The 14655-nt window shown below is 39.2% G+C and overlaps 1 protein-coding gene across 2 annotated transcripts in view; it reads right to left on the bottom strand.

The window, feature by feature from the left end:
* Positions 1-96: 96 nt before the first annotated feature.
* The window catches only part of ACOT11 (acyl-CoA thioesterase 11), a 72172-nt gene continuing 57613 nt past the window's right edge, over positions 97-14655 (bottom strand). For both annotated transcript variants that reach the window (XM_087889746.1, XM_034415147.3), the window contains exons 11-16: positions 10566-10632; positions 9614-9697; positions 6185-6318; positions 5116-5247; positions 4396-4522; positions 97-1216 (exon numbers count right to left, since the gene is read on the bottom strand). In XM_087889746.1, coding sequence (XP_087745872.1) covers positions 1067-1216; positions 4396-4522; positions 5116-5247; positions 6185-6318; positions 9614-9697; positions 10566-10632 — 694 coding nt within the window. In that variant the 3' untranslated portion in view covers positions 97-1066. The remainder of the gene's footprint in view (positions 1217-4395; positions 4523-5115; positions 5248-6184; positions 6319-9613; positions 9698-10565; positions 10633-14655) is intronic.

Here is a 14655-nt window from a genome sequence, read left to right as displayed (position 1 = left end):
TCCCAAGATTGAAAAACACTGATTTATACTAAGAAAGGGAACATATGAATACTTGCTACATTTTCCAAAACAAAAACAGGAGATATAAGATTCTTCTTTCTTTCACATAACTTTTATTGTCATTGATTTCAATAACCTTCCACAGCTGTAGAAGCCATTAAAATTTTACACAAAATTTGTGCAAAACCTTAGGAGAAAAGAACTATCTACCAAAATAGATAATCAGGCATTCTCTAATCAAAGAAGAAAATTTCTTCCAAAATACCAAAGATAAATCTGAGAGACATTTTCATACAGGAATAATTCCTTGGTGACAAAATAATCAAACGTTTGATAAAACATACCAGAATTTCCTAACATTCAGGAGAAACTATGCACAAATAATGTTTAAATTTTTCATTTACATGTGACATTTCGGTAATTTGCTGTGTATGTACAAAGTGCTTTGAAGTTTTATACATATTTCATCATATAACCTACCACCATCCCCAATGTTATGTTGTAGATTCTCCTGTTAAAAAAATTCTTCCTATGATTTTTCACTCTTTCGAATCTGATTCCCTTGATTAAAAGGCACTTTAAAATGCATTTCACGTTTATAGCTTGCTTAAGATGAATTTAATACAAAATTGCAATCTGTGCTTTAATTCCTAGTGTCCTGAACAAGGCAAAAATGGTGACAGAAGACTCCCACTAAAAAGTATCAAGTTTGAAGTTCTATTCTTCATCAGATTTTTCTGACCATCATAAATTTAGGACTTTTAACAGAAGCCAATGCGAAGGCAAGTAAAGTCTTGCAAAATCCTGGAAGAATCTTCCTATTTTGCTCATTTATACCCTGATTACTAAAACTTGCTTGACCTGGATAGAAAATTCTAATTCACCTCAGAAGCCACCATAAATGGGTTTTCTCCTAAGACTGGCTATATAAATTGATGCATCTGAACAGGTCTGTTTTCAATTCTTCTCTGTTCTTCATATACCCAAAGGAGTAATTTCTGATAGTATTTACAACAAAGTTGATCATGGGTCAGTTTTTTAAAAAGACGGAGGAAGGATTGTGCAGCTAAGGATTCTGAACGGGTACTTTGTCTTTGTTCTTCTGGAGGAATTGCTCACAGTCTTGAAATGTGCGATAGAAATTTGAAGACAGACCAGCTACATTCGTTGTGATATAGGAGAGCAGACCCAATGTAGCCTGATGATAGTATGACACCTAGAAACAAACAAAGTTTATCAGCCGATTCTTTGGAAACCCTAGGACCGAATAAATTCTATTAATTTCCTCTTTCAACATAAGCATCAAATGGAAATTGCAAATGTATAGCTTGGCTCAAGGGTGAGCCATTATATTGGCAATGTGGTAATCAAGAAAACAACTCATGTAAGCATCCTGGTGAAACACAGCTTTTAATCTACTTTAGCTATATATCCTAAATGAACTCTTGCAGTTAAGGATTTCATAGTGGGTGCTATGTCATAATGAGGCTGAAATATTTTTGACTGGATGCAATATCAACATGAGACCAATAAATAAATCATGGCATGTTTAAAACAATCATAATTTGTTGTTGGCTTCTCCAACCCTTAATAGTGTCACTACAGCTTACTAATAGTCATTATTGTTGGTTAAAAATATTTGTAAAGCCGCATGTTGCTCATCTATAACTTGCAATGACATATACCCATACAAACGATTTATCGACATAAGGGATGGGATTCTACCAGTTCACATCTATTCGCTAGAACCTGTTATTAACTTTCTAAGCAGTTCAGAGAACTGGTTGTTGGAAGAAATATTTTGTTTCCCCCTCCCACACTTTACAGGGTTAATCCTGCAAGGAAGGCATTCTGGTATTGTTTCTAGTCTAATCTTTATTGCCCTGCTTACAGAAACTGCCTCTCAGTTAACCCTCTTATTAAAAGGTAAAGGTTTCCCTCGCACATATGTGCTAGTCGTTCCCGACTCTAGGGGGCAGTGCTCATCTCCGATTCAAAGCCGATGAGCCAGTGCTGTCCAAAGATGTCTCCGTGGTCATGTGGCCGGCATGATTAAATGCCAAAGGAGCATGGAACGCTATTACCTTCCCACCAAAGGTGGTCCCTATTTTTCTACTTGCATTTTTTTACATGGTTTCAAACTGCTAGGTTAGCAGAAGCTGGGACAAGTAATGGGAGCTTACCCCATTAGGTGGCAGTAGGGATTCGAACCGCTGAACTGCCGACCTTTCAATTGACAAGCTCAGTGTCTTAGCCACTGAGCCACCATGGCCCTTATTACATCTAGCTAAAGGTTCTTGGCAGTACGCCCAGACTTACTGACTCAGGAGTTTGTTTGTTTTTTCCCCTTTGCTGGTACTTTACTGGGGCTTGACTTTCTTAAAAGGGAAGGGTTGTTTTAAGCTTTTTACACTGCTGTTGGGAGGAAATACTCCCCTGTTGGAGTTCTTCCATCCGGGATGCAATGATCAGCACTTTGAAGAAATAATTTAATAACGAAGCAGAGCTGCCGGAAAGAAGCTTTTAATGACAAGGAACCAAGATGAGTGACATTCAGCAAGGCTTCTTGGCTAGCTAGAAAGATTGACATTCAAATGTGAGTTTACATACCCTTTCTGAGTTGTGGTCTAAAACTGGTTTTTGGTGAAGTTTAATTCTGCGCTTGGTGACGTTTAATCCTGTGTTTATTGATGGGATAATTTTCCCTATTCAGCTTTGTTTGGAAGGAAAAAGGTTAATCAATCTTCCTGAAAAGAAGCAGGACTCATAAATCTGGCTAGTTCCTGTGTCTATTTGTTCTGGTAATAGGTTTAACAAGCAATAGTTACTACGTTTGCTCCTTTGCTACATTCTAGCACTAATTGCTTTCTTTGTTGTTAGGCTTATCTCAAGTATTTACACTTGAGCTTGCCTGGGGTGTGACCTCCGGCAATGAGCTTGTGTTTTAAAAGGATTTAAATGGTTGTGATTTAATTATTTGTATTGTGTTTGAATTTTTTCCTTCCTCATGGTTTCTTTTTCTATCTGGGGGTCTTCCTTCCCTGTTTTAGTGGTTCTGGCACTGTCCTTTTGGGCTGTACTTTCAAGAGGCAGGATGCAAGCGTGGCACTGATTTTTTTTTACTGCCTTTTTGGGGGGCATGTGATCTTTCCTTAAATCTGGATGGTTTCCTTAGATATCTTACGAGGTGAGTGAGGCCAGCTGGTATCTTTAAGTGGTGGAAATGGATCTAAGGATTGTTTTTCCTGGGTGTGCTCTTTTTGGAGAGCTGAAATGACCTCTCTGCTAAAGGGTTTCACTTTATGAGCAAGAGCTGGCCGCTGATAGTTATAATTGCATTTTAACTATTTTAATTCCTCAAAGTGCTCTGGCACCCTGCCTGATTTGTAACTCCACCTTGCAGGTATTTCTAATCTAATGATTGGTATTTAAGGACAGCTTTTTGCAAGCAAAGAAGCGATTTGCATTTTTGTACAGGTAATCCTTGATTTACAACAGTTCGGAGAAAGGCGGCATACAAGTTGAACAAATAAACAAATAAATAAATAAATTTAGTGACCATTCAAAGTTACAATGGCACTGAAAAAAGTGACATGACTGTTTTTCACACTTACGACCATTGTAGCATCCCTATAGTCACAAGAGGCCAGGAGACGTGAAACGCCTCTCGATGTGAGTGATGTCGACTTGGCCACACCCACCCAGTCACATGACCACCCAGCCATGGCTACCCAATTGATCATTAGGGCAGAGAACCAGTTGTTAAATTATTTGAATCCCACCACTGATCGACATTATGTATTTTCTACATAGCTTACAGAGAAAAACATTAACTAGTGGCATGCAAATTACTTTTAAGAACAATAGATCCTAACAGTGTCCACATTAAGAATTCATCCCATTAAGAGTGCTCAGAAAGTGTCATGGAATCTGAAGAGATATTTTCCTTATTAATACAAATACAGAAGGATAATATCCAGCCAAGCTTATACTGTGTAGCAGAAGAATAAAAATAAAAAGCGGTAAAATTCATGAATAGACAGGAAATCCCAAGGTAGTTCATTATTTAAGGGAGTTCACTCTGTGAAGAATATGCTAGGGAATTGAACTGAAATCCTTACACAAGTTGCGATCCAGAGCCAAGACATGAGTTCAGAGATTTGTTGGCTCAAAGCCTCCATCCACTCCTCCCTATACGTTACAACCATGCTATAAATAATAAAAAGTTATGATTTCCAAACAACAGTTTGGAGGCTAGCAGAAACTGTAGTTGGCGTGAATTTGATGCTGTAGAATGCCAGAATTAGACCAACTGGGAGTGTGAAAGGGAACTCTTTTGCAACTATGAACAATTTCAGGATGCTACTGTTGTCTGCTTCTAAGGCAAATGCTTACCTTGGTAAGTTCAGCTGTTTCCTGCCAAAAACAGAAGCCAGAACATAAAGTCTCCCCTCGGGTATACGCTGGCATTACAGGGTATGTTGGCAATGTGACTGATCTGAATGCTAAAACATAGGGATCTCTGGAAGGAAAAGAAAAAAAGAAAAGAAAACGTGACCAGAGCAAGCAAGGACAATCAATGTATCCTTATTCCACTTATCAAGTACTCTGGAACCTTTTCACTTTAAAAAAAAAAAGGGTTTCCAGCAGATGTTAAAACTTCAGCTTAGAATTAGCATAACTTCTATAGATATGCAGGCACAAAACTTTGATTTGGAGAATTCATGACACTTCAACTGAATTTCAGAATTGAATCAACTTTTCCAAAAAACATTTGACAGTATTTGAGCAGAATCAAATTTGGATGGAATTTTGCACATGAGCAGCTGTCTTTGTTTTCCTACGCCTAAAAATGAAAGGAACCGTTCAAACTGCAGTGTCCATGAATTAAACAGATTCTCCATTGGTTTTTAAAAATTTAAATCAGCCTGGAGCTGATCAATAGACTTTGATGTATACAATATTGAAGCCAAAGGTAACCCCAACTTTCCCAATCTGGTGCCCCCAGATGAATTTGGAACAACACCCAATTGCAAATTCTGAAAGCTTTAGTCCAAATTCATTTAAAAGAATGTCATAAAAACAGGACTTTTGAGGAATGCCTAGCTGACATACCCGGGGCTGCAAGGTTTTCTTTGTGATACCAGGACAACAAAGTCCAGAGGCTTGTTTTCCTCACTGATAGTATGGCTAATTACATGATAAATCATATCTTCTTTGTCAACTTGCTGGACAAGTTTACAGCTCCTGCAAAAAAAATGCAGACATGAAATGTAAATGTACATGTTAACTGCAGCTACAACATTTCTACTTTTCATTCCTTTGAAGGTTGAAAAATATAGATGTTAATTAAGCTGTAACCATCACCAGGGAGAAAGCTACAATTTTTATTCTTGCCTTATAATGACTAAAAAGACTCACCCAAAAGGGGGAAAAAGTTGCCCATCTCTGTTTTAGAATTACTGGTACAATAATCATCAACTTAGATCTGCATCCTGAATTATCCCATTAAACATTAAACACAAAACATTAAATCAGAATATTAATTAAACGTGTTCACACAACATGCCCACTTACAATAAACCAATGTTTCAGCTAAACAAACTTGACAAGTTGTATAAATGCAACCAGTAGTTTTGTAATTGGCTTAATGTAGTGTGCTGTATGAACATAGTCAATCAGATGTGACCTGTTTTAGGATTCTGCCAAATGCAAAAAACGAATAGAACTACTGTGGAATTCTTTTTTTTGGCCAAGTGTGATTGGACAGACACAAGGAATTTGTCCCTGGTGCATAAGCTCTCAGTGTGCATAAAAGCAACAAGGGATAAATTATGATCATAATCATAAAATATAATCATAATAAAACATAAGATACAGCATTCAGTGACAGTCATAGGATATTAAATAAGCAATCAACATAAATCAAAACAGAGTACTAAATAAAAGCAATCAACATAAATCAGGAGATACAAACAAGAAAGCCATAGTCATAAAAAGCTAAGGAAATAGGTAATATAATAGATCAGAAGGATAATAAGTAATATCTGGGATAATGAGAAACTCAAGATTTTTGCTGCTAATTGTTATTGCTATTCATCTGTGCTGAAATTTCCAAAATTAAAAAAAATGAAGTCACAAGCTCCAATAAAAAAAAAGAAAAAAGATCTTCCAAAGTACTTACGCACAATGTCTATCCCACTGGGGTCTGTTCCGTAGATCAGACAGCAACAAGAAAGCATGCAGTACATTAAAGCAGATGGTCATCTCAATTCGGACAGAGAGAAACCTGTCCTCCTCCAGAATGAACATCTTGAACTTAAAAAGATCAAATTCAACAGGTTACCACAGAGTTTATTGTGACTGTGAAAACATGCAATTGTTTTATTATCCATGAAATGGATAAAATATAAGTGACAAAACAAAAGCATCATCTGAATTCAATGAGGACCAGCATTACTTCTCAAATAAGGTCCCCTCTAAGGAATTCATCTCATCAGTATGAGATTATTTATTTATTTATTTATTTATTTATTTATTTATTTATTTATTTATTTATTTATTTATTTATTTATTTATTTTTGATTTTTATACCGCCCTTCTCCAACAGGACTCAGGGTGGTGAACAGCCGAGATAAAACATAACATATAAAATTTAAAAAACAGTTTAAAAGACATTAAATAATTTCGTCCCTCAATTTAAAACAACCCAGTTAAAACCAATTCAAATTGAAAGGATGTGATCAAGCCAGCCCGGCTAGATGAAATAAATGAGTTTTCAGGGCCCGACGAAAAATCCGGAGGTCTGGTATCATGCATATCTCTGGGGGTAGGTCGTTCCAGAGGGCAGGTGCTAGAGAAGGCTCTCCCCTGGGGGTCGCCAGCTGACATTGTCTGGCCGACGGCACCCTAAGGAGGCCCTCTCTGTGCGAGTGAACTGGCCGGTGGGAGGCTATTGGCAGCAGAAGGCGGTCTCGTAGATACCCCGGCCCTAAGCCATGGAGCGCTTTAAAGGTGATCACCAACACCTTGAAGCGTACCTGGAAGACCACCGGAAGCCAGTGCAGTTCGCACAGGAGAGGTGTCACATGGGAGCGCCCCTTCGCTCCCATAATCCCCCGCGCGGCCGCATTCTGGACCAACTGGAGCCTCCGGGTGCACCCCAAGGGTGCACCCCATTAGAGGAAGAGCATTTGAGAAATATTAGAATATCCTCAACAGCTATATATTGCCATGATGATTATTTAATAGCTATAGCACTAGCACTTAAGAGACTTATATACTGCTTCATAGTGCTTTATGGCACTCTCTAAGCGATTTACACTGTCAGCATATTGTCCCCAACGATCTGGATCCTCCATTTTACCAATCTCAGAAGGATGGATGAGTCAAACGTTGAGCTGGTCAGGATCGAATTCCTGGCTATGGGCAGAATTAGCCTGTAATACTGCATTCTAACCACTGTGTCACTACAGCGCAGCCTTAAAGAACTACTTTAAACAGTCAGCCTTAAAGCACTACTGTCCAACCAGTTACTATCAGGGCACTTCCATAGCATCACCCCCATTCACCAGCATTTGTCCTTTTTCCTCTATCACTATTTAAATCAGAATATACAGACACAGGGATTTGCATCATTGCCTGAGTCCAGTCCTGAAGTGGAATGCAGTCAGAAATATTAGCACCTACTGCTAGAAATGCGTAGCCAATTTTTCTCCACCTTATTAAAAATTAACAATTTCTATTGTTAAGGACATCACTTCTACTCAACATGAATTTGATTTTTATTAATGGAAAGAGGACTGGCTATAAATACCCTGATGCATCTTACACATGCAAGGATCACTCCAGACCTTTTAGAGACAAAGATTTTCTTGTCTCTTTGGAAAAGAAAGTTCATTTGGGGCCTTTCCTTATAGCTGTGCTGAAGTGTGATCCACCCATCTGACACTTGGCAGAGAAGCGTTATACAACTAAGATGGGGAATAATCCAGGGGTGGGTTCTAAATTTTTTTAATACTGGTTCTGTGGGCGTGGCTTATTTTGTGGGCGTGGCTTGATGGTCATGTGACAATTCTTTAGGATTTAGCAGAGGTACTGGTCTACCAGGCTTTTAACTGCTTGCAGAGCTGTACCGGTCTACCCATTTGTTTTTGGAGGCATCGATCTATCCATTTGTTTTTGGAGGCACCGGTCTACCACTACATTGCCTTTTAACACTGATCAGCCATAGGGCAGCCCTTTGAAGCCCCGTGGCAAGAGTTTAAACAGTTTTTTTCCTTCTAGACAATCAGCTGGGACTCAGGAGGGAGCAATAGATTGGGGGTGGGGCCAAATAAAAGGTAAGAATAATGCAGGGAGGGCGGGGGACAGGGGGGCAGAACCGGTTCGGTGATGTCATATCATCACCCTACCGGCTCGGCGTAACCGGACTGAACCAGGAGGAACCCATCACTGGAATAATCTCAAAGGAGTGGCCAATAGACTTTAACTAAAAAAATCTAAAGATTTTTTAGTTTCTCTTCTGCCATTCAACAATCCCTATGCATTAGCTACATGAAGTGGTAACCACAACAACGAAAGGGAAAGACGGTGATTTTACTGATGAAAATAATCCTGCGTTCTGATTAATTATCAGGAGATATTACAGCAAAGCCCATTTCCAGTCTATATAGTGGGAGATGAGAATGAAAAATCAGCCCGAAATACCCAAAACAATACCCAGAAAAACTACAATACTAGAATGTTTCATAAGGTTACCCAGGAGAATCAATAATGTTAACACTCTACTACTTTTAACTAAATAAAGATCACAGTATACCAGTTAACTCAATTTAGCAATCAAAATTTTTAGAAGTCATTATCTCCCACAGTGGTGTTGTCATCTGGGCAATTGTCAACTAGGGTGGGAAGGAGACAAGGAACTCACTACTGTATAGGTGTTTTGAGTTTAATTCCCATCAGTTCTAGCTAATACAGTCCCTAGCAAGAGTGGGTGGAAATGGTGGTTTGAACAATCTAGAGCAGCGGTCGGTCCGCAACCTTTGTGATTTGGCGGCCCAGCTGGAGGGGGAGAAGGGAACTGGAGTGTATGAGCCATGACCTATTTAGAATTGGGCTGCATGAGTGGCTGGCCAGCGCACATGCATGCCGCTTGACTTGCACGAGCTGGCCCGCCGCTTGCGCAAATTGAGCTGCATGTGTACGCGCATGCACACCAACCAGCCACTCGCACGGCCGAATTCCAAACAGGTCTAGTAATGGGCTGCAGCCCAGAGGTTGGGGACCCCTGATCTAGAGGGATCAGACTGCCTTTTCTCAAAGATGGACAATTGTTCCTCAGCCTGATATCTCCAATCCCCAGTGCCATTGTAACTTTGAACAGTCACTAAATGAATTGTTGTAAGTCAAAGACTAACCATACAATCAAAATGGAGAATTCAGTTGGTTGTAATTTCAAGGCACTTGGAAGACACCCAGTTGGGGAAAAGTGATCCATGATGATATTCCGTGCAGGGGAATTGCTACTTGGAGAGACTCTGAGAACCTGAAGACTTGATCATAAATTGTGCCACTGGGGCTGAACAGAGCTGCTTGAAGATGGGTTAGTTACCTTGTCTCTTTCAGATGCAAGTGCCCAGTTGCCTTTCATTACCAATGTCTTCAGTGCAGAAACGTTGTTATAACTCAAATAAACCTGCATTGGGTATATATTTTAAAAAATACAATGAACGTCAAGTCTTCTTCTGGCTTTTTTATATATATATATATATATATGAGCAATACTATCACCTTCTCCGATGTCTTCCCCTCATCAGTGCTTTGACCTGTATGAAATCAGTGGACCATGGGCTTAACTGTGCAGTTTAATGAAAGCACTAAATACCTGTCAAGTGCTCTAGAAATAAGATAGGACTGCATTTTTTGGAACAGTTGAAGCCGGGAGTGGGGTTGGGGGAGGGTTGTGGTTCTAAAAATCCCAGAAAACATCAATGAAATTTGCCAGTGTTCTAAGTTTCTAAAACCAGGGTGTAAAACTAAAATTATCTCTGCAATGATAAACCAGCGGGAAATAAGTAAACTCTTTACTTCTGAATGTTTGGTTTTTCAGACATATGAACAAAGTTGTGGCTGAAGAGATGCTCCGGTCAGTTTGCATTCTGGATACTAGGTAGTGCCATTTCCGACATAGCAGATAAGACACACTATCTTGGTTGATAAATGGTTGTATGGAGCTCATACTGCTAGACTTGAAACATTTTGTCGAGAACAGGCACCATAGTGCAAGACTTATCTTGAGACCCCCTACAAAAACTTGCTGTCTAAAGTGTGTTTTGAAGTGTGTCATCCCATCAGCTCCAAGTCCCATCAGCTTCTGCCTACAAAAGAGGCTAAGCAGCAAAATACTCATAAGAATTTGAAGTTGAGGCTACAAAGGGAGAAGAAGAGATGTTTGGATCTCTGTGGTGTTTGAAAGGAATGGAAGGGAATCCCCGAGTCTAAAACTTTTAAAAACAAAGTAAACAAAATCAATTGGCAGGTCAGAGAGGCAGATGGAAGCTTACCTTGTTACTCTGGTCCCAAGGCACAGATAAAGGTACTTCAGTATACTTGCAGCAAACAACATATCGTCTGTAGAAAGCAAATGTAACATATTAATCTAACATGAGTATGACAAAATGTATTAAAAACAGTTTCTCTTACACATGGAAAATAACAAACATGCTTTGAATATCACTTTCTCCAAAAGAATATGTAAGTAATGACATATTTCCTATAGAATAGAATAGAATAGAATAGAATAGAATAGAATAGAATAGAATAGAATAGAATAGAATTCTTTATTGGCCAAGTGTAATTGGACACACAAGGAATTTGTCTTTGGTGCATATGCTCTCAGTATACATAAAAAGACAAGATACATTCATCAAGAATCATAAGGTACAACACTTAATGATAGTTATAGGGTACAAATAAGTAATCAAATCATACTAGGAAACAATCAATATAAATCGTAAGGATACAAGCAACAAAGTTACAGTCATGCAGTCATAAGTGGGAGGAGATGGGTGATAGGTATGATGAGAAAATTAATGGTAGTAGTTATGCAAACTTAGTGAATAGTTTGATGGTGTTGAGGGAATTATTTGTTAAGCAGAGAAGTTCGGGGGGAAATTGTTCTTGTGTCTAGTTGTTTTGGTGTGCAGTGCTCTATAGCGTCAGTTTTGAGGGTAGGAGTTGAAACAATTTGTTCAAGACGCGAGGGGTCTGTAAATATTTCACAGCCCTCTTTTTCACTCATGCAGTATACAGGTCCTCAATGGAAGACAGGTTGGTAGTAATTATTTTTTCTGCAGTTCTAATTATCCTCTGAAGGAACATAAGGCAAGTTGATCAAGCCACACTGGTATAATGTTAAAGAAACCAAGCTAGAAACGGTGAGACCATGAGTTCTTGTTTTGCCTTAAGAGCAAAGGTGACCTTGGGCCAGTCACTTTCTCTCAGCCCTAAGAAGGAGGCAACTGCAAACCACTTTTGAAAACCTTGCCAAGAAAACTGAAGAACTTGTCTAGGTAGTCTACAGGAGTCAAGACCGACTCAAAGGAACACAAACACAAATATATCGATCAACACACATATTTACTGGGTTTTATTCAATTTTTGTTAATTTTAACTTGGATTTTTGTTTTAATGGTTTGTTTGCTTTGTTTTAATTGTTGTGAGCCGCCTTGAGTCCATTGGAGATAGGGTGGCATACAAGTTCCATTAATAAATAAATAAAATAAATACGTTAAGACCTCATATGGCAAAAAGATACCCACTTTTAACTCTAACACAGAGCTTCAATGCTGAAGGGAAATAGTGTGTTGTCTAATTAAATATACTCCTTCACTGTGGTGGAATGCATATGGTCTATAAAGTTTTGGTAGATTCTTCAAGGCAGTTAAGATATAGGCTCTTGGTAGATCCAAGAGTCACTTTGGTTCAGTCTTACTCTAGCCCAGGGGTCTCCAACCTTGGTAACTTTAAGACTTGTGGACTTCAGCTCTCAGAATTCTGGGAGTTGAAGTCCACAAGTCTTAAAGTTGCCAAGGTTGGAGACCCCTACTCTCGCCTATTGCCATGCATTCTATTGCCTTTTCTCATGAATCAGCAAAAGACCCACACTTGCACGAGGGATTTTAGGTCCTGTCATCTCTCCCCAGTCTACTGCATATTTTGGCACTGAAAATACATCACTGTAGAATCCTGTCCAAGAAGCAATATTGCGGTTTATATGCTGGTTTCCAAAGAAAGTTGAGACCAGTTTAAAGACTTTACTAATTTTGTCCATTGGGAGAGCAATCCTGGAGATTTTCCAGCCTTCTCAGCCACTTCTGAGCCACTGCGCTCATAGATATATGCAAATACATGAGAGGCCAGGTGCCAAACAAATGTGAGGCCGGGAGAAAAAGTTGAATTAGTAAATGATAACTACTAATTAAATAAAACAAGGCACCTATTTGTAGAATTCATGGCTGTCCCTTCTGTATACATGTACACAAACTATTATCTTATAGAGAAATGCATAAGTAGAGATAAGTACAGACATATTCACGGAGAGAAAGAGAAACCGGAAATCTAGGCTCAGCAAGAATAAACATATGAACGCTTATTTTATAGAAACTCCCTTAGTATTTAGTTACTCTTATTCTCAGTTAAGAATACATAAGCTGCTTCTATGCTGCAAATAAATCTATTTACACAAGTTTCGACATAATGTATGTTTGGGAATGTGGAGTGGCAAACGGATAAGAGATCTTTAGCATATCAAGCTGTGTTTTCTTTTTGTTTGCAGAAAGAAAATAAATAAATAAATAAATCCCTTTATACAGGTAGTCCTTGACGTATGACTTACAATTGAACCCAAAATTTCTGTTGCTAAGTGAAACATTTGTTAAGTGAGTTTTGCCCCATTTTACAACTTTTCTGGACACATTGGTTAAGCGAGCCACTGCAGTTGTTAAGTTTGTGACATGGATGTTAAGTGAATCTCCCTTTCCCAGTGACTTTGTATGTCAGAAGGTTGCAAAAGGTGATCACATACCTAGGGACACAGCAAGAATCATAAATAAGAACCAATTGCCGAGCATCTGAATTTTGATCACATGATCATGGGACTGCTACAAAAATGTGAAAAATGGTCATTAGTCACTTCTTTCAGTGCTGTTGTAACTTTGAGCGGGCATTAAACAAACTGTTGTAAATCAAAGACTACCTTTATCGGGCTGCAAACAAAAGGATGCTTACTCGGTAACCAGTCCCACTTCTAGATGCTTAGAAGTCCTGTTCAGTACCCTTTCTGCAGGTATGTTTGTCCTACCAAATGTTTGAGGATCCTGGTTTTCTACAATCTTTCCTACAGTAATTCTACCCCAAAGGTAGGTTCTCACCTGGAAACTCACACTTTCTATGCGTGGAGGATGGCAAGACAAATGCACAAGCTAAATTGCAAAGACAGCAGCTCCTGTTTTTCTTTTAGCCACTGACTGCACCTCACAATCTCCATCTTCTTCCTAATACCTTCCTTCAAATTCTTAGCCAATGTACGGTGACTCCTCCCTCTCCAACATTTCATTTCATTTCAGATAAATAAAAGCCTTCATTTGGGGTTACTTCTAGAAAACATTTACTCCATGCAAAAGTTAATGAGAGTCCATTTTGGGAATCAGAAGCAAAAGGAAACAAGGCTGCCTGCTATATGATTCAGTCCAAGAGCCCAGCAAAAACCTTGGACTCCAGGAACACAAAGTTGCACAGTCACAATAGCCTCCTATGAACTGCTCAACTATCGGGCCTTTACAATCTCTCATTCTCAGGGTCTTAGATAAAGAAATGTGGATAAGGAGAGATCGGGCAGATAACAGGTATCTATCACCTTCAAAAAGAGCAATGGTAAACAACCAAGTTCAACTTTGCCAAGCACAACAACTAGACACTTTTTAAACGAAAGATCTTAAGAAGAGGGGAAGAGACAGGACAAAGCTCACAGGCAACCTGAACAAAGAAAGAGATTGAGGTATGTGTGCAAGTTGCAAGCATCTCTCCCGGGATACTGGTTCTTAAGAAATAATTATGTATTACTTTCTGTTCTAATAGAGAAAGCATTATTTAAAGATAAAAAGACCTCAAAGTTATAGAACATATGCCTATACATATATGTGTGTGTGTGGCTCATAGCAACTACAGGTATGGATGACACAGTTCAGGCCCTAATACACTATCACACATTCAGCAAACCGTACTGTGTCTCCCCCAAGGGCTTTCAACTTTAAAGCACTATTGTTCTCACCCTCACATAGTAGCTATGGTAGTGGCCCCCAACCTTTTGGGCACCAGGGACTGGTTCTGTGGAGAGAGGCTTTTCCGCAGACCGGATGGAGCATGGTTTCGCATGCTGCCTGGATCCTGCAGATGGAGCTTTCTTGTTTGCGTGGTCCGGTTTCTGGCATGTCACGGCCCAGTGCCAGTTCCATGGACTGGGGATTGGAGACCCCTGGGTTACAGGACAAAGACTAGGAGAACCTTCATAAAGATCATATATCTAAGTCCATTTACTGAATACTTCTGAAGGCTTCTTATGGTGATTTATTTTATCAGGGGAATCACTTTTGG

The sequence above is a fragment of the Pantherophis guttatus genome, chromosome 3, assembly GCF_059756535.1.
Source record: "Pantherophis guttatus breed Tessera chromosome 3, ASM5975653v1, whole genome shotgun sequence".
Lineage (NCBI taxonomy): Eukaryota > Metazoa > Chordata > Lepidosauria > Squamata > Colubridae > Pantherophis > Pantherophis guttatus.
Note: the sequence above shows the minus strand (reverse complement) of the source record. Positions and strands in the feature narration are given on the sequence as shown.